Consider the following 27,031-nt stretch of genomic DNA (forward strand, 5'->3'; position numbering starts at 1 on the left):
ATTTATGAGATAATTTTAAAATTAAGCCACACATCTTTCCTTTTTCAAATTCAATGGTCTTCATCAGTATTCCTACCAGGCCAATGTGATGATGACACCTGGAAATGTCCCACCTGGAAATATCACACCTGTAAATATCACAACTTTAATGTGCCACAGCTGGAAATGACACACCTGAGTGTGTCCCAGCTGGATATGTCAAACCTGAGTGTGTCTCACCTGGATATGTCAAACCTGTGTGTGTCACACCTGGATATGTCAAACCTGAGTGTGTCACACCTGGATATGTCAAACCTGAGTGTGTCACACCTGGATATGTCACACCTGGATATGTCAAACCTGTGTGTGTCACACAGGAAATATCACACTTGGAAATGTCACATCTGGAAATATCGCAGCTGGAAATATCACACATTTTTTATTTGTTCTTGGAATGTGGGCATCACTAGCTGGGCCAACATTTGGTGCCCATCCCTAATTGCCCTTGAACTGAGTGGCTCGCTTGGCGGGGCAGTGGGGGGGCAGTTAAGTCAACCACAACCAGAGCAGGTAAGGACGGAAGATTTCCTTCTCTGAAGGACATTAGTGAACCAGAGGCGTTTTGACGACAATCGGCGATGGTTTCCTGGTCATCATTAGGCTTTTAATTCCAGATTTTTATCGAATTCAAATTTCACCACGGTGGGATTCGAACCTGGGACCACAGAGCATTACCCTGGGTCTCGGGATTGCCAGTCCAACGACAATACCACTACGCCATCGCCTCCCCTGAAATGTCACACCTGGATCTGTCACACCTGGTCATGCCACACACTGGATCTGTCACACCTGAATGTGTCACACTCTTAGAAAAGTTGTACCTTGGAAATGCCACACCTGGAAATTTCACATCTGGAAACTCCAAAGCTGGAACTGTCATTCATGCAAAGTCTTTGACTTGGAACTTCGAGATTCAAACTTTTTGTCCCGAGCTAATGATTTTATGTTTTTCACTATTTGCAGGTTCAGAATGAGAGAAATCTGAGGACCACATTTGCAAATGTGCTGTTACATCAGCAATGTGCTCGGTATTAGCAGCGTGATCATCAGGCAGTATGTGCACAAGTAAAGTTCTTGTGACCTTATCTGAGTCATAGAGTACAGAAAGAAGCCATTCAGTCCATTGTGTCTGTGACGGCTCCTGAGAGACTTTTCCGATTGGTCCCACTTCCCTGCTCGTTCCTCATAGCCTACCCATTTCTCTTTTTTTTCCAAACAAATATCCAGCTCTCTTTGAAAATTTCAGTTGAATCAGCTTCCACTGACCTTTCAGACAGTACGTTCGAGATCGCAACTCGCTGCATTAAAAATTTCTCCTCATTTTCCCTCTGGTTCTTTTCCCAATGATTTAAATCCGTGCCCTCTGGTGACCACCCCTCCTCCAAGTGGAAACAATTTCTCTGTCGAAACCCCTCATAACTTGCTGCAGCTCCGTGAATTCTCCCCTTAACCTACCCTGTTCCAAGGAGAACAATCCCAAATTCTCCGGTCTCTCCTCGTAGCTGAAGTCCCTCCTCCCCGGTTCCCGTTTCAGTTCATCTCCCCTGCACCCTCCCCAAGACGTTGACATTTTCTGATAGTGTGGTGCCTGTAATTAGACACAATTTACTCCTGCTGGATACTAACTGGTGTTTTATAAAGGCTCAGTACAACTTGCCCGCTTTGCGGACTAGTTACATGAAGGTGTGGGTCAAAGTGCCGGGTCAGAGAATTGCTGGAGATCCGCGCCATGCTGCCCCGACGCCGGCTCGCCGATTTGCCGGCACGCCGATCCTCCGACGCCGATTTTCGGGCGCCCGCGGGATCGCCACCGCGCCGGTCGGCGGCCCCAGGCGATTCACTGTGCCTCGACTGGCCAAGTGCCCACCAAGTTCGGCCGAGTCCCGCCGGCGTGGGTTATGTATGGTCCCATCCGGCGGGACCTCGGAGTTCTGTCTGCGGGGGGGTCGTCCTGGTGGGGGTGGGGGTGCGAGGGGATATGACCCTGGGGGGGGTGGGGGCCTCCACGTTGGCCTGGCCCGCAACCGGGGCCTATCGATCAGCGGGCGGGCTATTTCCATGGGGGCCTATGTTTCTCTGCGCTCGGCCCCCGTAGGGCTCTGCCATATTGCCCAGGTGCCGGCGTGGAGACGGGAACCCACGCGCATGCGCGAAATCGTGCCAGCCGTGGGGCGCCGGCTTCCAGGTCCCGGAGCAGCGGAGACCACTCCGGCACCATACCAGCCCCCGAGGAAGGGGTGGATAGCTGCCAGGTGAGGCCCATTGACGCCGGAGTGGCTCACACCACTTTCCACGCCGGCGTCAGAACTTGGCCGCAGGATTGGAGAATCCCGGCCAATGTCTCAAGCAAAACAGAATCAAAGAGGAACTGGATCCACTGCTGTCACAACTTGCATTTGTATAGCACCTTTTTTAAAAAAAATTGTCCATGGGAAAAGGGCATCGTTGGCTGGGTTAGCATTTATTGCCCATCCCTGAGAGCATTTAAGAGACAACCATACTGCTGTGGGTCGGGAGTCACATGTAGGCCAGACCGGGTGAGGACGGCAGATTTCCTTCCCTGAAGGACATTAATGAACCAGACGGGATTTTATGACAATTGACAATGGTTTCATGGTCATCATTAGACTTTTAATTGCAGATTTTTATTGAATACAAATGTCACCATCTGCCATGCTGGGATTTGAACTCAGGTCCCCAGAGCATGACTCTGGGTCACTCGATTATTAGTCCAGTAACAATACCACTATACTACTGCCTCCCCTTAACGTTGCAAATGCTGTGGCAATTGAGTGCATGCTCTAGTTGTGATTAAGAGCGGTGGCTATTGTCAGTGAGAGTACCTTTAAGAAAAGGGTGTTTATAAATGGGTGTGTATATAAATATCTGTAGTGAGAGTACCTTTAAGAAATGGGTGTTTATTACTGCAGTGACGTCAGAGTGTGGGTGGAGCGGGGCTGTCTGTCAGCTTTTTACTTTCGTTTGAGGCTGTTTGCTGCAGGGTGTTTTTTAGTTTCGTTTTCAGTGTTGGAGCTGAAGCCAGACAGAGCAGGTGTACTGTCATCTCTCTGCCATGAAAAGACTATCTCTTGCTCATTTGGTGAATTCAGAATTATAAATGTTCTCAGTAGTGAATGTAAACCTGATGTGCTTCTGTTAAAAAGTGTTTCTTCTGTCTTCTGGATGTTGTTTGGGAAGTTATTAAGGATTACTTAGTATTGTATTGTTTGGGGGTTGTATTTGAATTAATGGTTGCTAAGATGTTCACTGTATGTTTAAAAAAGGTTAACTTGAGTTCATAGAATAAACAATGTTTTGCTTTAAAAAATACTTTTCCATTTCTGCTGTCCCACGCCTGTAGAGTGGGCCGTGTGCTCCCCATACCACAATCTATTAAAAGTTGTGGGTCAGGTGAACTCCATGATACACTTTGGGGTTCGCTAAATCCTGGCCCATAACACAGTGCATTGGGGAAAGACAAAGGAACAAATAGAATTCCTACAGTGCAGAAGGAGGTCATTCGGCCCATCGAGTCTGCACCGACACTCTGAAAGAGCAACCTACCTGGGCTCACTCCCCCACCCTATTCCTGTAACCTGCAGATCTTTGGACTGTGGGAGGAAACCGGAGCACCCGGAGGAAACCCACGCACACACGGGGAGAACGTGCAAACTCCACACAGTCACCCAAGGCTGGAATTGTACCCGGTCCTTGGCGCTGTGAGGCAGCAGTGCTAACCACTGTGCTAACCCGTGCTGCCATATATAAGAACAAGTTTCCGCCTGTGTGTGGGGGAGAATAATGTGGAAGATGAAGGTAGTCAGCACCTATATTACACTGAGTTTTGTAAATCAACCTTTGCTGAAGACAGATTGCCTCCAGGCTCTTCCTTGGACAGGTGAATATTCAGCAGAATAGCACCTTTAATGTGTTAAAAACAGTCAGAGGTGCAAAAGGTTTGACGCACAAAATGTGACATCTGGAACAGCCGATCAGAAACTTGGTCAAAGAGGCGGGTTTTAGGGAACAATTTAACGGGGATGAGAGAGGAGTTCAGGATGGAATTCCTGAACGTAGGACCTAAGGGAGCCGCCAATGGTGGAGTGATGAAAATGGGGCTGTGCAGGAAACCAGAATTGGAAGAGCCCAGAGATCTTGGAGGATTGTGGAGTCGGGGGAATTCACAGATATAGGGAGGGGTGAGGCCTTGGGGAGATTAGAAAGTAAGACTTAGAGCTTTTACAGTGAGGTGTTGTGGGGCTGGGAGCCTGTGTCCATCACCGAGCATAGAGGGGGACGATTGAGGGGGGTGGTGGCATGGTGCAAGTCAAGATATGGGCAGAAGATATCAGCCCAGCCTGGGGGCATGGTGCAAGTCAAGATATGGGCAGAAGATATCAGCCCAGCGCATCACACAAGCTTGCCACCCCCACATTGATTCTGTATGCACCTCTCGCTGCCTCAGGAAGGCAAACAGCATTATCAGAGACCCCTCCCACCCAGGCTTTGCCTTCTTCCAGACCCTTCCATCAGGCAGAAGATACAGAAGTCTGAAGACCCGCACATCCAGACATAGGAACAGCTTCTTTCCCACAGCTACTAGACTCCTCAACGACTCCCCCTCGGACTGATCTGTTCCCTGTAAGAACACTATTCACGACGCCCTATGCTTCTCTTGCTCATGTATTTGCTTTGTTTGGCCCCTTGTTCCGCACTGTAACCAATCACTGTTTGTCGATGTACCATTTGTCAATGTTCTCTGTTGATTATTCTCTTTGTCTACTATGTACGTACTGTGTACGTTCCCTCGGCCGCAGAAAAACACTTTTCACTGCACTTCGGTACATGTGACAATAAATCAAATCAAATAAATCAAAGAGTGGGCAGAAAGGCTCTTGATGGGATCAAGCTTACGGCAGGTGGGAGGTGGGATGCCAGACAGGAAAGCATTGGCACATTCAAGTTACCTGACCCCAAAGCTTTCTGGAATCATCAGACCTGAGTAAAAACAATTGTTGCTGAATCAATCAGCTGCAGAGATCACTTACCCGGGTGTGTTGACCCAGACAATGCCCACGTGGCAGAAGTAAACGCACTCTGTGTCTTGCATGTTGCTGCAGGAGCATCGCTTGGCTCTGTGTAGAGGCGAGTGGGCCCCTCCCGGTCCCTTATCGCCAACCGTCTCTGAATCGACCAAGTCTCCAGCAAGAGGCTCTGAACTCCCTGCGACAACAACAAAAAGATTAAAGCACCGGAGAGGCATTGAAGACTGATCTGGGTACTTTCACCCCAATTCCTTTGGTATCCAATCCCAGGACATTGGCACTGAGGGCATGGTGGTGTTTACCATACATCGCAACCAGCTAAATGGCCTCCTGGGGCAGCGAGGCCATTTGAGAGGCAACCTCATTGCTGAGGATCTGGACTTACAACTAGGCCACAAACACGTAAGGGCTCAACAGATTTCAACATCAGTGAACAAAATGAGTTTTTATGGACAGTTCAATAGTTTCATGGTCACTGTTACCAAAATTGGCTTTTTATTTCAAATTTAATTGATGATATAAATTTAAATTTCCCAGCTGCTGAGGTGAGATTTGACCAAGGCAGCAGGGTAGCACAAGTGGCTAGCACTGTGGCCTCATAGTGCCAGGGTCCCAGGTTCGATTCCCCGTTGAGTCACTGTCTGTGTGGAGTCTGTACGTTCTCCCCGTGTCTGCGTGGGTTTCCTCCGGGTGCTCCGGTTTCCTCCCACAGTCCAAAGACGTGCAGGTTAGGTGGATTGGCCATGATAAAATTGCCCTTAGTGACCAAAAAGGTTCGGAGGGGTTAGTGGGTTACGGGGATAGGGTGGAAGTGAGGGCTTAAGTGGGTCGGTGCAGACTCGATGGGCCGAATGGCCTCCTTCTGCACTGTATGTTCTATGTTATGCCTCCCAACCTGTAGTACAGGCTATTAGATTATCATAGAATTTACAGTGCAGAAGGAGGCCATTCGGCCCATCGAGTCTGCACCGGCTCTTGGAAAGAGCACCCTACCCAAGGTCAACACCTCCACCCTATCCCCATAACCCAGTAACCCCACCCAACACTAAGGGCAATTTTGGACACTAAGGGCAATTTATCATGGCCAATCCACCAAACCTGCACATCTTTGGACTGTGGGAGGAAACTGGAGCACCCGGAGGAAACCCACACACACACGGGGAGGATGTGCAGACTCCGCACAGACAGTGACCCAAGCAGAATCGAACCTGGGGCCCTGGAGCTGTGAAGCAATTATGCTATCCACAATGCTACCGTGGTCCAGTAAGATAACCATCCTGTACCATGTCAACAGGACAACTTGGTGCTTCAACGATGAGCCATATCTCCTGGGCCAAGGTGTCTGTAAAGGGGTATGACACCAAAGACTCAATGTCTTCTCGAGGGATGCAGCGAGAAGAAGGTTAAAGAGTATCTTACAGGATTTGCAAGCCTGGAGGCAGCAACCTTTCAGCTATGCGATCATGAAAGATAGAACAGACTTGTCATTCTTTTCCTGAGAAAAGTGGAGGCTGATGGGCGAGCTGATGACAGTGTATTAGATTACGAAAGGGTTTGTTAAGACAGAGATGTTTTCACTTGCGGGCAAGTCGAAAACTCAGCTCTATCCGAACAGGCCATTGGCTCAACTCGTCCAAGTTGGTGTTTATGTTCCACATGAGCATCCTCCCACCCCTATTTATCGAAAAATAAAACCTTCCATTCCTTTCGCCCTCGTGTGTTTATTTAACTTCCTCTTGCTTCAGATCATCCCTCAGCCTTCACTTTTCTGGAGATACCTCCCAAGTGGAAGAAAGATCTTCTATTAGTGTCACAAGTAGGCTTACATTAACACTGCAAGGAAGTTACTGTGAAATTCCCCTAGTCGCCACATTCCGGCGCCTGTTCGGGTGCACAGAGGGAGAATTCAGAATGTCCAAATTACCTAACAAGCACGCCTTTCGGGACTTGTGGGAGGAAACCGGAGCACCCGGAGGAAACCCACGCAGACACGGGGAGAACGTGCAGACTCCGCACAGGCAGTGACCCAAGTTAGGAATCGAACCTAGGACACTGGTGTTGTGAAGCAACAGGGCTAACCACCGTGCTACCGTGCCGCCCTATGTGGCAAGAATATGAAGATTCTAAGGCCGGAAAGGTCATTCATTGGCTTTGAAGTGCTTTGTGATGATTGGTGGGCTTCTTAAATGCAAGTCTTTCTTTCAAAAGCAGTGAATGGAGCTGATTCGCAACTATGAATTTCCAGGAATTCTGCACAGTTGTCATCAGTTATGGCCATCGTGACTTTTCATAACGTTGCCATGGGGACTGGAGGGGCTTTACGCTTGGAACCTTTGCTTTAAATCTTCAGAAGTGCATTCAGAAGGGCGGTATGTGTAAATCATGCGGTGTTCCCCGGTTCGATAGAAAAAAAGAATGAAAAACTCAAAGAACAAGAATTCATTTGGGGTCTTTCACAATCTAATGACACCTCAATGTGCTCCAAGGCACATTGCAAGCTCCCACAAACAGCAATTTGATTTAGACCAGATAATCCGTGTTTTGTGATTTTGACTGGGGAATAAATATTGGCCAGGATATTGGAGAACTTACCTACTCTTCTTCAAAATAGTGCCATGGGATTTCATAGAAATTACAGTGCAGAAGGAGGCCATTCGGCCCATCGAGTCTGCACCGGCTCTTGGAAAGAGCACCCTACCCAAGGTCCACACCTCCACCCTATCCCCATAACCCAGTAACCCACCCAACACTAAGGGCAATTTTGGACACTAAGGGCAATTTATCATGGCCAATCCACCTAACCTGCACATCTTTGGACTGTGGGAGGAAACCGGAGCACCCGGTGGAAACCCACGCACACACGGGGAGGATCTGTAGACTCCGCACAGACAGTGACCCAAGCCGGAATCGAACCTGGGACCCTGGAGCTGTGAAGCAATTGTGCTATCCACAATGCTACCGTGCTGCCCTAATAATAATAATCACTTATGGTCACAATGAAGTTATTGTGAAAAGTCCCTAGTCGCCACATTCCGGCGCTGTTCGGGAGGCCGGTACAGGAATTGAACCTGCGCTGCTGCCTTGTTCTGCATTACAAGCCAGCTGTTTAGCCCACTGTGCTAAACTGTCCCCGGATCTGTCACATCCACCCGCGAGGCAACACAGGACTGGGGTCAATGCCGCATCCACAAATCGACACCTCTGACAGTGCTCCCTCAAACTGGACTTGAGTGTTGGCCTAGATTTTAGAACAATCCCTGGAATAGGCTTACAGATATATATCTTTAGTATGGTCAGATGTAACTGTAAGTCCCCCTGATGAGTTTGTCTCACAAGTTACTCCCAGAATGTGGCGGCTGCAAACCTGCTCTCTTCTCCTCATGCCCGAATTTCTCTACACCATGGAGTTTCAGATTCTAACCCTGTCTGCTCACCTGGAAATCAACATTGTGAAGAACCGGTTACCATGATTCACAAGACAACTTTAGAGAGGAGCCCGAACTCAATGAGGATCCCACGAACCTCAGCCAATTCACCTTTGGGTTTACATGGATGGATTGCCAGACATATTGTCAACTCACTTTGAGACAGAAGTGGAAGAGTGGGAGTAAAGGGTAGAAGAGTAGATGTTGACCGGTGATCTTCCACAAGGATCAGTGGGGCTACTGATGTTCACAATTTACATTAACAATTTGGACTTTGAAACAAAAACACAATTTCTCAATTTATGGGTGATGCCAAATGTGATGCCGGGGGGGGGGGGGGCGGGGGGCAGGGGAAGAAGGTATGTCAATACTGAGGGGGACTGCAACAAATTACAGGCAATTTGCAGAATGGGCAAATAATTTGTAAATGATGTACAGCACAAAATATTTTAAGGTGGTACATTTTGGTCGGAACAAAGAACAAAGAAAGATACAGCACAGGAACAGGCCCTTCGGCCCTCCAAGCCTTCGCCCACAATGCTGCCCTTCTAAACTAAAATCTTCCACACTTCCGGGTCCGTATCCTTCTATTCCCATCCTATTCATGTATTTGTCAAGATGCCCCTTAAATGTCACTATCGTCCCTGCTTCCACCACCTCCTCCGGCAGCGAGTTCCAGGCACCCACTACCCTCTGTGTAAAAAACGTCTATCGCACATCTCCTCTAAACTTTGCCCCTCGCACCTTAAACCTATGACCCCTAGTAATTGACCCTTCCACCCTGGGAAAAAGCTTCTGACTATCCACTCTGTCCATGTCCCTCATAACTTTGTAGACCTCTATCAGGTCGCCCCTCAACCTCCGTCGTTCCAGTGAGAACAAACCGAGTTTATCCAACCTCTCCTCATAGTTAATGCCCTCCATACCAGGCAACATCCCGGTTAATCTCTTCTGTAACCTCTCCAAAGCCTCCACATCCTTCTGGTAGTGTGGCGACCAGAATTGAACACTGTATTCCAAGTGTGGCCGAACTAAGGTTCTATCCAGCTGATAATAATAATAATAATCTTTATTAGTGTCACAAGTAGGCTTCCATTAACACTGCAATGAAGTTACTGTGAAAATCCCCAGCACGACTTGTTTATACTCAATTTTGTACTCAATTCCCTGGGCGATGAAGACAAACATGCCGTGTGCCTTCTTGACTACCTTCTCCACCTGTGTTGCCACTTACAGCGACCTGTGGATCTGTACACCTAGATCCCTCTGTCTGTCAATATACAAGGGTTCTGCCATTTCCTGTCTATTGCCACCCGCATTACCAAAATGCATTACCTCGCATTTGTCCAGATTAATTCCATCTGCCATCTCTTTACCCAAGTCTCCAACGATCCTGCTGTATCCTCTGACAATTCCATCAATCTTTGTGTCATCCGCGAACTTACTAATCAGACCAGTTACATTTTCCTCCAAATCATTTACATAGACTACAAACAGCAACGGTTCAGTGCGGGACACTATTAGTCACAGCCCTCCATTCAGAAATGCATCCTTCTACTGCTAACCTCTGTCTTCTGTGACCGAACCAGTTCTGTGTCCATCTTGCCACCTCGCCTCTGATCCCATGTGACTTCACCTTATGTATCAGTCTGTCTGCCATGAGGCACCTTGTCAAAGGCCTTACTGAAGTCAATGAAAACACATCCACTGCCCTATCCTCATCAATCGTCTTCATCACTTCCTCAAAAAATTCGATCAGGTTAATGAGGCACGACCTCCCCTACACAAAAGCATACTGCCTCTCACTAATATGTCCACTTGCCTCCACATGGAAGTAAATCCTGTCTCAAAGAATCCTCTCCAATAATTTCCCTACCACTGGGATAAGGCTGGGTCATTTCCTTGATTATCCTTGCTCGCTTCTGAAACATAGGAACAACATTAGCTGTTCTCCAGTCCTCACCTGTAGCCAGTGAGGATACAAAGATTTTTGCCACGGCGCCTGCAATTTCCATCCTTGCCTCTCTCAGCATTTTGGGGTATATCCCATTAGGCCCTGGGTACGTCGACTTTACTGTTTTTCAAGACACCCAACACCTCCTTTCTGATCTCAATGTGACTCAAACTATTTACACACCCTTCCCCAGACTCATCATCAACCAAGTCCTTAGGTGGAATTCTCCCGAATCGGCGTGACAGCCCGATGCCGGCGTAAGGAACGGCGCGAACCACTCCGGCATCGGGCCGACCGGAAGTTGCGGAATTCTCGGCACTTCCGGGGGCTAGGCCGGCGTGGAGGGGTTGGCTCTGTGCTAGCTGGCGACGAAGGACTGTGCGGGTTAGCGCATGCGCAGAACAGCCAGCATGGTTTAGCGCATGCGCAGACTGGCCGGCGTATTCTGGCGCATGTGCAGGGGGCTGTCATCTCCGCGCCGGCCATGGCGCAGCCCCACAGGGGTCGGCGTGGAAGGAAGAAGTGCCCCCATGGCACAGACCCGCCCGCAGATCGGTGGGCCCCAATCGCGGGCCAGCCCACCGCGGGGGCCTCGCCCGGGGTCGGTTCCCACCGCGCACTCCCGATGACCACACCAGCCAACTTGCCTGCCAGATCCCGCCGTGTGGGACCATGTCCAATCCACGCTCGGCCCATCGGGACCCGGAGAATTGCCCTTACATTTTTCTCCCTTACAAACAATAACACCCCCCCCACCCTCGTAACAAAAAAAAAGGAGATATCGCGCAGAGCAAGATATATACATGGCAAAATGATATATTTACACAGATTTGTACACTGGCCCACACCCGTACGTGCCAGTTTCCCCAACCCTTCATGTTATCTCTTGCTCATCCACCCTCCCAGGCAGTCCCCCCCTCCCAGGACGTCCCCTCCCCCCCCCCCAAGGTTGCTGCTGCTGACAGACCTTCCTCTAACGCTCCGCGAGATAGTCTAGGAACGGTTGCCACCGCCTGTAGAACCCCTGCGCAGACCCTCTCAAGGCGAACTTAATCCTCTCCAACTTTATGAACCCAGCCATGTCGTTTATCCAGGCCTCCAGGCTGGGGGGTTTCGCCTCCTTCCACATTAGCAAGATCCTTCGCCGGGCTACTAGGGACGCAAAGGCCAGAATGCCGGCCTCTTTCGCCTCCTGCACTCCCGGTTCGTCCACTACTCCAAATATTGCTAGTCCCCAGCTTGGCTTGACCCGGACTTTCACCACCTGAGATATTGCTCCCGCCACTCCTCTCCAGAACCCCTCCAGTGCCGGGCATGACCAAAACATATGGACATGGTTCGCCGGGCTCCCTGAGCACCTTCCACATCTGTCCTCTACCCCAAAGAACCTACTCAACCTCGCCCCCGTCAAGTGCGCTCTGTGGACCACCTTAAATTGTATCAGGCTGAGCCTGCCACACGAGGAGGAGGAATTAACCCTACCTAGGGCATCAGCCCACAGACCTTCCTCGATCTCCTCCCCCAGCTCCTCCTCCCATTTACCCTTCAACTCTTCTACCAGCGCTTCCCCCTCTTCTTTCAACTCCTGGTGCATTTCCGACACCTTGCCCTCCCCGACCCATACACCCGAGATCACCCTATCTTGAACTTCTTGTGCCGGGAGCAACGGGAATTCCCTCACCTGTCGCCTCACAAAAGCCCTCACCTGCATATATCCAAAGGCATTTCCCGGGGGTAACTCGAACTTCTGCTCCAGTGCACCTAGGCTCGCAAACGTCCCGTCGATGAACAGGTCCCCCATTCTTCCAATCCCCGCCCGTGCCAGCTCTGGAACCCCCCGTCCATCTTCCCCGGGACAAACCGGTGGTTACCCCTGATCGGGGACCACACCGATGCTCCTATTGCACCCCGGTGCCGTCTCCAGTGGCCCCAGATCCTTAGCATTGCCGCCACCACCGGGCCCGTGGTATACTTTGTCGGCGAGAGCGGCAGCGGTGCCGTCACCAACGCCCCCAGGCTCGTTCCTTTACAGGACGCCATCTCCATCCTCTTCCATGCCGACCCCTCTCCCTCCATAACCCACTTGTGGATCATCGCCACATTTGCCGCCCAGTAGTAGCTCCCCAGGTTTGGCAGCGCCAACCCTCCTCGGTCCCTACTGCGTTCCAGGAACCCTCTCCTTACTCTCGGGGTCTTATAAACTACCCTCTTTTTGACTGTAAGGGACCTACAATTGTCTTCACCAATCTTTTTCTCTTCACATACCTAAAGAACCTTTTTGTCAGTTTTTATGTTCCCCAATAGCATTCTCTCGTACTCTATTTTCCACTTTTTAATCAATCCCTTGGTTCACCTTTGCTGAATTCTAAACTGCTCCCAATCCTCAGGTCTGTTTTTCTTCCTGGCAAATCTGTGTGCCTCTTCCTTGGATCTAATGGGCGGAATTCTCCCCCCCCCCCCCCCCCCCACGCCGGGTGGGAGAATCGCCCGGACGCCGCGCGAGTCCTGCCACGCCGTCCCGATGCCCGCACGCGATTCTCCCACCCCCCCCCCAAACTGCCGCGGCGCGAATCACGGCTGGCCGCTGGGAGAATTGGCACTTGCCGTTGGTAACGGGCGAGCGGCAATTCTCCGGCCCGGATGGGCCAAGCGACCTGCCCAACACCACAGGTTCCTGTCGGCGCCATCCACACCTGGTCGCTGCCGGCGGGAGCAGCGCGAGAACGCTGGGAGGACGGCCTGTGGGGGGGCGAGGGGGGTTCCTGCACCGGGAGGGGAGCTCAAAAGGGGTCTGGCCCGCGATTGGTGCCCACCGATCGGCGGGCCGGCCTCTCTTAAGGACCTCCTTTCCTCCGCTGCCCCGCAAGATCGATCCGCCATCTTCTTGCGGGGCGGCCGCGGGGAGGACGGCAACCGCGCATCAACCCGCGCATGCGCGGGTGATGTCATTTACGCGGTGCCAGTCGCGTCATTTACGCGGAGCCGGTCACGTCATTTACGCGGCGCCGCTTTTACGCGTAAATGACGTGGCGCCGCTCCTAGCCCCCCGGGGGCGGGGGAATAGGGGGCTGGGAATGGCCTCCGACGCCGGAGTGAAACACTCCGGTTTTCACTCCAGGGTCGGGACTTAGTCTCCCGATGGGAGAATTGTGCCCAATACCTTTTATAATTTTCTTTGTAAGCCATGGTTTGGCCACTTTTCACATTTTACTTTTGCGCCAGACAGGAATAAACAATTCTTGCAGTTCACCCATGCATTCTTCAAATATTTGCCATTGCCACCATCATCCCTTTCAGTAATGTTTTCCAATCCATCATAGTCAACTTGTGCCTCATACCATCAGAGTTCCTTTATTTAGATTCAGGACACTAGTCTCAGAATCAACTACGTCACTCTCCATCTTGATGAAGGATTCTATCATATTATGGTCGCTCATCCCCAAGGGACCTTGCACAACTAGATTGCGAATTATTCCTTTCTCATTTCACAATATTCAATCTAGGATGGCCTGTTCTCTTGTTGGTTGCTCAGTGTATTGGTCCAGTAAACCATTCCGTATACATTCCAGGAATTCCTCTTCTACGGTGTTGTTATTAATTTGATTTGCCCAATTTTTATATGCAGATTAAAGTCACCCATAATTACAGATGTTCCTTTATTGCATGCATCTCTAATTTCCTGTTCACTGCCGTTCCCACCATCATCACTACAGTTTTGCGGTCTATATACAACCCTACTAACATCTTATGCCCCTTAGTGTTTCTCAGCTTTGCCCACACAGATTCTATATCATCGGAGCTAATATCTTTCCTCATTGTTGTGTTAATTTCCTCTTTCACCAGAAATGCAACCCCACCACCTTTTCCTTTTTGTCTGTCCTTTCTAAATAAGGAATACATCTGGACGTTCAGTTCCCATCCCTAGTCACCCTGCAGCCATGTCTCCACAATCCTGAGTATATCGTACCCATTTACATCTATTTGCACAGTTAGTTCATCCACTTTATTGCGAATGCTGCACACGTTGTGGCACAAAGCCTTGAGGCTTGTCTTTTTAATATTACTTGCTCCATTCCCACTATTTATCACCGAGGCCCTGTTTGATTCAGGCCCTTGATTTATCTGCCTATCACTTTTCTTATTCCCCTTACACTTTTTTGTTCTTCTCTCGGATTCCGCTCCCCCCCCCCCCCCCCCCCCCCCAACCGCGCTGACTCCTTGCATAGGTCCCCATCCTCCTGCCATTTTAGTTTAAACCCTCCCCAACCACTCCAGCAAATACTCCCCCAGGACATTAGTCCCGCTCCTGCCCAGGTGTAACCCATCCAGTTTGTACTGGTCCCACCTCCTCCTAACTGGTCCCCGTGTCCCAGAAATCTGAAGCCTTCCACCTCATGCCATTTCTTCAGCCACGTATTCATCTGATATATCCTGCTATTTCTACCCTGACTAGCATGTGGCACTGGTAGTAATGGAGTGCCGAAGGGCCTGTTCCTGTGCTGTAGTTTTTCTTTGTTCTTTGTTCACTACCTTTGAGGTCCTACTTTTCAACTTATTCCTATCTCCCCGTGTTCTGCTTTTTGGACCTTATCCCCTTTTTTAACCTATGTCGTTTGTACCAATGTGTACCATGATCACTGAATGTTCACCCTCCCTGTTCAGAATGTCCTGTGGTCATTCTCAGACATCCTTAGCCCTAGCACCAGGAAGGCAACATACCATCCTGGCATCTCGTTTGAGGCCATAGAAAGGCCTATCTATTCCCCTCACAATTGAATCACCTATAACTATTGCACTGGCACACTTATTACTCCTCCCCTCTGCAGCAGAACCAACCATGGTACAACAAATTTGGCTGTTGCTGCTTTACCCTGTGAGACCATTCCCTCAACAGTATCCATCGCAGTATGTCTGTTTTACAGGGGAATGGTCACAAGAGATTCCTGCACTGCCTGCCTCGTCCTCTTGATCTGCCTGGTGGTCACCCATTCCCTCCCTGCCTGTGAAATATTAGCCCGTAGTGTGACTGTCGTGATATGCAGACATGCAGATAATGATATACAGACAGGCACAGGCAGGCAGCTAATGAACACAGAGAACAGGACATGGCCAATGAGCAGGCAGGACACTCAGGGGTGGTATCTCACTATAAAAGGCACGAGGCACTCACACCGCTTCTTTCCACTGATGAACATCTACAGGGTGAGTCAGGGTGTATGTACAGTATCACACCTCCAGCACGTGGCTGAGAGCTAGTTTGGTTCAGTCAGACAGAGTAACCACACTTAGGTTAGCAGAGAGTCGAACTCATAGAGAACTGTGCTAACTGTGCTACTGGTCCAATAGATCAGATTGAACTAACTTCAAGGTCTGGAGTATCTTTTGGTTAAGGCTGTATCCAGTTGCAGCCTGTGTTATCCCAGAGTACATAACACGACAGTGACCACCTCTCTATGCTTGCTATCCACAATACTCTCCACCTCGCTAGTGTTCCACAGTGTCCCCAGCCGCCGTTCCAATTCTGAGCTTCCAGGAGCTGCAGCTTGGGGACATTTCCTGCATGCACGCTAGCCTCGGGCACTGGAATAGTGTCCCTGCTTCATTGGCCCTGCTTCTGATTGGAGTCAGAAATCACATTAACATGGATACCACCCGTCCCAGCCAGAAGACATCTCAACTCTGATTTTGAAAGGAAGAGTGGACATTGAGTTGCTGAAGAATGAATGAAACCTGCTGGGTGATCCAGCGTAGAAACCGAACTTTGAGAGAATTGAATCCATTCTGGTAGACATGGAAGGGTGGATTGACAGTAGGAGACACATGACGACAATCCATTCATCCTGTCATTGAGGACATTCAGGAATCTAATGAAAATTCTTTGCCGGTTCACTCACCGGGGGCGGCACGGTAGCACAGTGGTTAACACTGTTGCTTCACAGCGCCAGAGTCTCAGGTTCGATTCCCAGCTTGGGCCACTGTTTGTGGGGAGTCTGCATGTTCTCCCCGTGTCTGCGTGGGTTTCTTCCGGGTGCTCTGGTTTCCTCCCACAAGACCCGAAAGATGTGCTTGTTAGGTAATTTGGACATTCTGAATTCTCCCTCCGTGTACCCGAACAGGCGCCGGAATGTGGTGACTGGGGGCTTTTCACAGTAACTTCATTGCAGTGTTAATGTAAGCCTACTTGTGATAATGAAGATTATTATGAATTCCCATCACTCCTCCCACAGGGTATGGCACACCTCAGAAAATGGACGAGGTTTGCATAGGGATAGTGCGAGTTCAGAAAATGCCTCCTGGCATAGAGGCATGAACATTCTATTGGCTGGTTAGAAAGATTACAATACCCAGGGAGGTGGGATGGAAATTTTCGGAGATGGGAGTAGAAAGGAATTAGGACACTAAAAGATTTGCTTCTTGGGGGTCGGTTTGCAGGATTGAAGGAGCTGGTAGCGAAGTATGGGCTGGAGCAGGGGGGACTGTTTAGATACATGCAGGTTCGAGGTTTTGCCAGAAAGGAGATATAGAGCTTCCCGGAGGAATCGGCCTCCACATTGCTGGAGGAGGTGCTGACGACAGGGGGACTGGAGAAGGGGGTAGTATCGGCAGTTTACGGGGCCATTTTGGAAGAGGAGAAGGCACCGCTGGAAGGGATCAAGGCAAAGTGGGAGGAAGAGTTGGGAGAGAGCATGGAGGAGGGGTTCTGGTGTGAGGTGCTCCGGAGAGTGAACGCCTCCACCTCGTGTGCGAGGTTGGGGCTGATACAGCTGAAAGTGGTACCTAGAGCACACCTTACAAGGGCGAGGATGAGCCGGCTCTTTGAGGGAGTAGAAGATATGTGTGAACTTTGCGGCCCCCCCCCCCCCCCCCCCCCCCAAACCACGTTCTTATGTTTTGGTCCTGTCCAAAGCTGGAGGATTACTGGAAGGAGGTGTTTAGGGTAATCTCTAAAGTGGTGCACGTGAAACTGGACCCGGGCCCTTGGGAGGACATATCCGGGGTGTCGGATCATCCGGAGTTGGAAACGGGCGCGAAGGCAGATGTTGTAGCCTTCGCCTCGTTGATCGCCCGAAGGTGGATCCTGTTAGGGTGGAGATCAACCTCCCCACCCTGTGCCCTGGTGTGGCGGGGGAGCCTGCTGGAATTCTTGATTCTTGAGAAGGTCAAATTTGAACTAAGGGGAAGAATGGAGGGGTTCTACAATTCATGGGCATTATTCATTGTGCACTTTCGAGAATTGGATTACATTAAACATTAGTGGCGGGTCTGGGAGGTTTGGGGGGAGGGGGGCGATGTGTGTTAATGGTGACTATGGGTGATTCCTGATTCCTTTTTGTTATTTGTTTGTGTTAACATGCGGGCCAATATCTGGGATTTGGTGGGACGATGGGATGGTTGTTATTGATATGGGGATTGCCATTACATTCGTTACTGATTGTTGTTTATTGTTGGGTGTAAATTTGGGAGAAAATGTGAAAAAGGAGGAGAATAAAAATATTTTTTACAAAAAGAAAGATTACAAAATAATTTACAGCTCTTGGGGCTAAAGGGATCAAGGGATATGGGGCGGGGGGGGAGGAGGTGGGATCAGGGTATTGAACTTGATGATCAGCCATGATCATAGTGAATGGCGGAGCAGGCTCGAAGGGCCGAATGGCCACTTCCTGCTTCTAGTTTCTATGTAGGTCATTCGGCCCAACTGACCCCTGCCAGTGTTTGTAATCCACACAAGCCTCCGCTTGTCTTCAACTTTGTCAGCCCATCTTTCTATTTGTTTCTCCCTTGCCATGCTTCCCCTTGAACTGATCGCTACTAATGCTCCATTCAGCGGCGCCACAGACTGTCATTGCAAAATTGGAATGTCCCAGGACTGGAATGTACAAGGTCTGGAGATTATGGTTAGATGGCTTTGGTGATGGAAGGAATGCTGGAGCTGCAGCCTGTCTGTCTGAGAATCTCCGAGGGAAGAGTGCAAAGACACAGAAATAACAATCGCCATCTGCGGAGAGTGGTTAAGCTGAAACTGTCTGATCATCTTCTGAATTAGAGTCCTCCCCCCCCCCCCCCACCCCCGCAACACTTCCTTTTTTTCTGGAAAAGCTGTGGTCACATCAAAACCTTGGTAGTTATTCAGCCCAGTGAGGGAGTGAAGCAATATATTAAAACACACAGGTTCACTGAGTTTTGCCCTGCTCCCGTATGGAACAAACCATCATTCGGGAGCAACTCACTCTGACACTGGCACCATCAACACAACTCCAGTAGAACAAAGAACGTGCATCAAATGTCTCAAGTGAAAACTGATACAACACACAGTGCCCGGAGTTCTCTTCAACGAATTCCCTGCATTAATACTTCCTCACTAAACCTCCACAACACGCAATGATCCATGTTGTGAAGGTTGCTGACAGCTCTCCCAGGGAAATACTGGGACAAAAAAAGATCTTGCACTTTTACAGGTCCTTTCGTGTCCTCAGGACATCCCAAAGCGCTTTTATGCCAATTGATGTCCAGGTGAGGTGTAGTCATTTCGTCAAGTGTAGTCATATAAGTGTGTCATGGAAGCCAAGTTGCGCACAGCAAGTTCCCACAAACATAGAACATAGAACAGTACAGCACAGAACAGGCCCTTTGGCCCTCGATGTTGTGCCAAGCATTGTCCAAAACCAAGATCAAGCTATCCCACTCCCTGTCATTCTGGTGTGCTCCATGTGCCTATCCAATAACCGCATGAAAGTTCCTGAAGTGTCCAACTCCACTATCACAGCAGGCAGTCCATTCCACACCCTAACCACTCTCTGAGTAAAGAACCTACCTCGGACATCCCTCCTCTTTCTCCCACCCTGAATCTTATAGTTATGCCCCCTTGTAACAGCCACATCCACCCGAGGAAATAGTCTCTGAACGTCCACTCTATCTATCCCCCTCATTATCTTCTCAACCTCTATTAAGTGACCTCTCATATTCCTCCGCTCCAAAGAGAAAAGCCCTAGCTCCCTCAACCTTTCCTCATAAGACCTATCGTGCAAACAGCAAGGTGAAAACCACAAACTGTGTTGTTGGTTGAGGGGTAAATAGAGGGGAGGACGCCATGGAGAAGTCAAATAAAAGCAAAATATTGCTGGACATTTGAAATTAAAAACAGAAAATGCTGGATCGACTCAGCGGGTCTGCTAGCATCTGTGGAGAGAGAGAAAAACAGACATTTTGAATATGACCCTTCTGTGGAAGAATTCTTTAGACTCGAAACGTTAACTCGATTTCTATCCACAGATGCTGCCAGACCATCTGAGTTTATCCAGCATTTTCTGTCTTGTTATGCCATGGGGAATTCTCCTGATCTGCATCATAGTGCGTGCGGTGGAATTTTACAGCCCAGGTTGCCATCGAGATTTTCCGGTCCTGCCGAAGTCAGTGGTCTCTTGACCGGCTCGCCGCGGTGAGGCTGTAAAATCTCGCCCTTGAGATTATTTTTTACATCCATCTCAGAGAGTTGAGGATAAGTGTGGTGGTATGTATTAGGGGTAATATGGTACCTGTGAAGCCGAGAGGCTATTGGCTGACAAGTCCCGGGTCCAGGTTGGATCTGCCGCCTGCTGACTCCGCCCTGAAGGCGGAGTATAAGAGCTTGCGTTCTCCCAGCAGCCGCATTCTGTAACTGAGCTGCTGGGGAACAAGTTTTGCTTAATAAAGCCTCGATTGATTTAATCTCTTCTCTACTTGAGTGAGTAATTGTTGCGCTACAATAAGGCAGAGAAATGGGGTTGAGGATTGTCATATCAGATCAGTCATGATCTTACTGAATGGAGGAGCAGACTCGATGGGGCGAATGGCCAACTTCTGCTCCTGTGGCCTTAGGGTTTTATGGTTCAGTGACTTATTGGCTAGAATGTACCCCCGATAATGCAGCGATCCCTCAGTGCTGCAATGAAGCTTGACCTTGTGCTTAAGTCTTGGACATGGCGCCACAAACCTTTGAGTCAAAGCTCAGAGTGCTACCAACTCACCCAAGGCTGGTGCCTTAGAATTCCTGCTGCAGTCTTCCAAATCACCCAACTTAAATTTGTGTTGAAATCCCAGAGAAATGATATAAACAATATCAGGCACCTCCCCTCAAAAGCACCTTGTCATGATATGCAAACATGCAGCTAATGAACACATAGAATAGGACACGACCAATGAGCAGTCAGGACACTCAGGAGTGGTATCTCACTATAAAAGGGATGAGGCACCCCGCCTCTTTCCACAGACCAACATCTACAGAGTGAGACAGGGTGTATCCTCAGCGTCACACCCCAGCACGTGGCTTAGAGCAAGGCTGGTTCAGTTAGACTGAGTTACTACAGCTGGATTAGCAGAGAGTCGAACTCATTGAGAACTGTGCTAATAGTTCAATAAAACACATTGAACTCACTTCAAAGTCTGGCGCATCTTTTACTCAAAGCTGCATCAAGTGGCAGCTTGTGTTATTCCAAATTACATAACACAACACACCCGTCATTGTACACACTGCATTATGACAAATGCTTAATTCATGTTAATCTAATTAATCTTGCTCGACACTTTGTTTAAAATAGGTTGACACATTCACTAAAACAGTAGACAGGTGCAAAGATACCTGTAAAATAAGATCACTATTCCCAAGCTCGTGATGCTCCAGTAGACCACCGTTTCAGAACGATAGTGGGATGCAAAGAGTTAAATTACCCGACTGAGCGTCGCAGACGGGCACATTCTAAATTGCAGGACTACGCTCTGAGGGATGCACTGAAGCTTGCGGCAGCCCCGGCAGAGGCACTTTGGGGGAAGGTCGTTGTTTAAGCCCCTTCAGCCATTGTGAACTAAGGGGAGTGGAATTGTACAGAATCTCCTTGGGTCGTATAACCCACATTCAATGTATACAGTGAATACTACATGTATCACAATTGTGTGGACGTACCTTAGAGAGCAACTCGATCTATGTGGACAACTTAAATACCCTTTCACCATTTGTAATGACCATTTTGAAATGTCTGTCATGTTTCTTTGACTGTATCGAAGAACCTCAGAGAGCAACATGATGTATGTAGAGAACCTGAATATTATTGCACATTGTGAGATGGCCACTTTGAAATATTTATGATATTCTTTCAGATATTTCCAAATAAAGTATGTTTTTGCAGCAAAAAAACGAGAGTGGGACATAAAGAGTCAAATTGTGAGAGGCTGCATATTCTTGACTTCTATTTCCTTGGGAATGAAGGGCCACCTGCTCAACGTTATTACATGGACTCAGCACGGTAGCATTGTGGGGGCAGCACGGTAGCATTGTGGAGAGCACAATTGCTTCACAGCTCCAGGGTCCCAGGTTCGATTCCGGCTTGGGTCACTGTCTGTGCGGAGTCTGTACATCCTCCCCGTGTGTGCGTGGATTTCCTCCGGGTGCTCCGGTTTCCTCCCACAGTCCAAAGATGTGCAGGTTAGGTGGATTGGCCATGATAAATTGCCCTTGGTGTCCAAAATTACCCTTAGTGTTGGGTGGGGTTACTGGGTTATGGGGATAGGGTGGAGGTGTTGACCTTGGGTCGGGTGCTCTTTCCAAGAGCCGGTGCAGACTCGATGGGCCGAATGGCCTACTTCTGCACTGTAAATTCTATGATGATAAGGTGGATAGAGAGAGACTATTTTATCAGCCAAGAGGGTATCTCACACGCTCCCCTGGTTAGGGGCAGGTTTAGCACAGTGGGCTAAACAGCTGGCTGGTAAAGCAGACTAAGGCCACCAGCGCGGGTTCAAGTCCCGTACCAGCCCCCCCCGAACAGACGCCGGAATGTGGCGACTAGGGGCTTTTTACAGTAACTTCATTTGAAGCGTACTTGTGACAATAAGTGATTTTCATTTCATTTCATTTTTTATTTCCAGAACAATGGAACATGAAATTAGATCAAAATCACTCAGGAGTGTTCTCACGGAGCACTTCTTCACACAAAGGGTTGTGAAAATCTGCAATTCTCTCCCCAAAAGCTGTGGGTGCTGGGAATAATGAGAGCATCAATAATTAGTGGGGACAATGAGCGCCTCGACAACAAAGTGGGGCAGATGTTACTTTAGGGTGTCAAGAATTATGAAGCTAAAGTGGATGAAAGGGAGTTGAAATATAGACCAGTCCTGGTCTAACTGAATAGTGGAATATCCTCCTCCTGTTCCTGTCTTTTTATGTCTCTGATATTTAATCTGTTACTCAGAACTGTAATGAAGAAACAATATTAAACATCCTCTGTGCATCATTGAACACACAAACATTACTTACAGTTCATCTCCTGAGAAAGAACTAGCCTTTATACAGCATCTTTCACGATCTCAGCACACCCAAACCTCCACAATGAAATGCAGTTACTATTGCAATAAAAGAGCAGATACAACTTACAACATCCCGACTGGAGTACTGAAAACTTGTGCACCAAAACTGGCCAAGCTGTTCCAGTACAGCTACATCACTGGCAGCTACCGACCATGTGGAAAATTCTTGTACACAAAAAAACCAAGATGAATCCAACCCAGTCTATTACCATCCCATCAGTCCGTACTCATCATCAGCTAATTGATAGAGGCTGTCATCAACAGTGAATCAAGCGGCATTTACTCAGCAATAACCTGCTCACTGACATTCAGTTTGGGTTCTGCCAGCTACACCCAGCTCCTGAACTTAACCTTAGTCCAATCACGATCGAAAGAGTTGAACTCAAGAGGTATAGTGAGAGTCTCTGCCCTCATCATCAACGAACCCTAGCAAACCTAGGGCGGGATTCTCCACGAATCGGCGGGGCGTGCCACTCAGGCGCCGAGGAGTGGCGTGAACCACTCCGGCATCAGACCGCCCCGAAGGTGCGGAATCCTCCGCACCTTCAGGGGCTAGGCCGGCACCGGAGTGTTTGGTGCCGCGCCATGCCAGCCGGCGCGGAAGGGGCTTGGCGCCATGCCAATCGGCGCCGAAGGGCTTCCACCGGCCAATGCGAGTTGGCGCATGCGCGGGAGCGCCAGCGTGTGCTGGCGTCACCCCAGCGCATGCGCAGGGGGGTTCTTCTCCGCACCGGCCATCGCAGAGGTTCACAGCAGCCGGTGCGGCGGGAAAGAGTGTCCCCACGGCACAGGCCCGCCCACGGATCGGTGGGCCCCAATCGTGGGCCCGACCACCGTGAGGGCACCAGATCCCCCCGTGCCCCCCCCCCGAGGACTCTGCAGGCCGCCCGTGGAGCCAGGTCCCGCCGGTAAGACCTGTTGCGATTTATGCTGGCGGGACCGGCCTAAAACGGGCAGCCACTCGGCCCATCGCGGGCTGGAGAATCGCCAGGGGGCCACTGCCAGCAGCAGCCGATCGGCGCAGCGCGATTCCCACAACCGCCAAAACCCAGGCGCCAGAGAATTCGGCAGCCAGCGGGGGGCGGGATTCACCCCCCCCACTCCCCCCCGGTGATTCTCCGACCTGGCGGGGGGTCGGAGGGTCCTGCCCCTGAAGTCAATGGGTATCAGGGGGCAAACTTTCCACTAGTTGGAGTCATACCTATCACAATGGAAGGTGGTTGCGGTTGTTGGAGGTCAATCATCTCAGTCCCAAGACACCGTCGCAGTTGTTTCTCAGGCCCATCCTCCCCAACCATCTTCAGCTGCTTCATCAATGCCCTTCCCTTCGACATAAGGTCAGAAGTGGGAACATTCAAGGATGATTACATAATTCTCAGTACAATTTGTGACTCCTCGGGTACTGAAGCAGTCGATGTTCAAATGCAACAAGACCTGGACAATATCCGGGCTTGGGTTAACAAGTGGTACCTAATATTCACGCTACACAAGTGCCAGGTAATGACTATCTCCACCAGACGGAATCTAACCATCAGCCGAGGCGTTCAACTCCATTACTAATGTTGAAGCCCCCACTATCAATATCATGGGGATCACCATTGACCGGGAACTGAACTGGATCAACCATATAAATACTACAAGAGCAGATCAGAGGCTGTGGGAATCCTGCGGTGAATAACTCATCTCCTGACTCCCCAAAGCCTGTCCACCATCTACAAGGCACAAGTCAGGAGTGTGATGGAATACTCCTCACTTGCCTGGATGGGTGCAGCTCCAACAACACTCAAGAAGCTCAACACCATCAAGCAAGTGAGGACTATTGCATCACACTCCTGACTTATGTCTTATAGATCGTAGAATTCCGACAGTGCAGAAGAAGGCCTTCCAGCCCATCAAGATTACACCGACCATCAGGAAGAGCACTCAATCCCTGTAACCCCACCTAACCTTTGAACACTCAGAGACAATTTAGCAAGGCCAATCCGCCTAACCTGCACATCTTTGGATTGTGGGAGGAAGCACCCGGAGGAAACCCACGCAGACACAGGGGGAGCGTGCAAACTCCACACAGCCAGTCACCCAAGACCGGAATTGAGCCTGGGGCCTTGGTGTTGTGAGGGAGCAGTGCTAACCGCTGTGCCACCATGGACCAGCTTTGGGGAATCAGGAGGTGAGATATTCACCAGGGAATTCACAGCTTCTGACCTGCTCTTTTGGCCACAGTGTTGATATGACCGGTCCAGTTCAGTTTCTGGTCAATGACAATCTCATCAGTGCCCCAGTCATCATCTCAAACACTCACGCCCTCTCACCACCGACACACAGTGGCAGCCATGTGTACCATCTACAAGATGCAGTGTAGGGATTCACTAAGACTCCTTCAACAGCACCTTCCAAACCCACAACCTCTAGCTCACAGAAGCACAAGGGCAGCAGACACATGGGAACACCACCACCTGCAAGTTCCAATCTAGACCATACACAATCCTGATGTGGAGATGCCGGCGTTGGACTGGGGTGAGTACAGGAAGAAGTCTTACAACACCAGGTTAAAGTCCAACAGGTTTGTTTCAAACACTAGCTTTCGGAGCACTGCTCCTTCCTCAGGTGAATGAAGAGGTATGTTCCAGAAACATATAAATAGACAAATTCAAAGATGCAAGACAATGCTTAGAATGCGAGCATTTGCAGTTAATTAAGTCTTTACAGATCCAGAGATAGGGGTAACCCCAGGTTAAAGAGGTGTGAATTGTCTCAAGCCAGGACAGTTGGTAGGATTTCGCAGGCCAGATGGTGGGGGGTGAGTGTAATGCGACATGAATCCTGACATGGAACTATTTTCTCATGGGTCATGGCCAGCAATTGTTGCCCGTCCTTAATTGCCGTTGAACTGAGTGGCTGGCTGGGCCATTTCAGAGTGCAATCAAGTGTCAGCCACATTGTTGTGGGTCTGGTGTCACATGTAGGTCAGACCAGGTAACGACGGCAGATTTCCTTCCCTAAAGGGGCATTAGTGACCGGATGGGGGTTTTACAAACATCCATAATGGTTGTCATGGTCACCATTACTCGGGTTTTTAACCGTTCCTTCACTTTGGCTGGGACAAAATCCGGGAACTAATTTAAGGATGGATGTTGAAGCCCTGGAGAGAGTGCAGAGGAGATTGACTAGAATGATACCAGGAAGGAGGAAGGAATTTTAGATACAAGGAAAGACTGGAGAAATTGGACGCATTCTCCTTGGAGCAGAGAAGATTAAGAGGTGACCTTATTGAGGTGTTCAAAATTCTGAACAACTTTGACAGGGTAAAGAAGGATATTCAGTTTCCACTAGTTGGTATGTGAAATGAAATGAATGAAAATCGCTTATCGTCACAAGTCGGCTCCAAATGAAGTTACTGTGAAAAGCCCCTTGTCGCCACATTCCGGCGCCTGTTCGGGGAGGCCGGTGCGGGAATTGAACCGTGCTGCTGGCCTGCCTTGGTCTGCTTTCAAAGCCAGCGATTTAGTCCTGTGCTAAACCAGCCCCATGGCAGGGATTAGTGGGGGGGTCACAATTTCGAGAAATTCAGCAAGAGAGCTCGAAGTGAGATGAGAAGCTTCTCGACTCCTTGGGTTGTTGCAGTTTGGGATACGCTGCCTGGAAAAGTGGTAGGGCCCGAATCCACCGGAGGCTCCAAAAGAGAGCCGGATATAAATTTGAAAGTGATTAGTTGAGAGGGTTGGGGAGATGGGGCTGGGGAATGGGACTAGCTGGGTCGCACTTTCGGGAGCCATGGGCTGAATGGCCTCCTTCTGTGCTGTGAAATTCACAAAAAACAAAACACCCTCCCTATCAGACCTGCCCCAGCAGCAACTCACCACAACCTTCCCAAGGACAAGTAGTGGTTGACATTAATTTCTGATTTCACCAGTGATGCTCATATCCTTGTGAAGCGATCAAAAATGTTTTTAAAAGGTTGCCCTGCTGAGATGCACCGTTGATGGGGCACCGCTCACAGCAGCTCAGCACTCCCCTCTCCAACATACCCACAACATAATGCTCCCAGCCCCTCTGTTCTCCTGTGCTATTTTTGTTTGACATCCTCACAAGGCCAATGGTCACTATATCATCAGGACAGTTCCAGAGCTGTGCAGGAGGTGGGGGGAGGTAGGGGGCCTGCACTGACCCAGCCAGCCAGTCCACGTCTCTCCCAGTCACATTCCTGAGGTTCTGTGAAATGGAAATGAAGG

At 49.6% G+C, this 27,031-nt stretch overlaps 1 protein-coding gene across 1 annotated transcript in view; it reads right to left on the reverse strand.

The window, feature by feature from the left end:
- Nucleotides 1-27,031, reverse strand: part of LOC140427975 (endothelin-1) — a 90,316-nt gene that overhangs the window by 62,060 nt on the left and 1,225 nt on the right. Inside the window, exon 2 of the mRNA XM_072513894.1 lies at nucleotides 5,088-5,262. Coding sequence (XP_072369995.1) covers nucleotides 5,088-5,262 — 175 coding nt within the window. The remainder of the gene's footprint in view (nucleotides 1-5,087; nucleotides 5,263-27,031) is intronic.

The sequence above is a fragment of the Scyliorhinus torazame genome, chromosome 1 (assembly GCF_047496885.1).
Source record: "Scyliorhinus torazame isolate Kashiwa2021f chromosome 1, sScyTor2.1, whole genome shotgun sequence".
Lineage (NCBI taxonomy): Eukaryota > Metazoa > Chordata > Chondrichthyes > Carcharhiniformes > Scyliorhinidae > Scyliorhinus > Scyliorhinus torazame.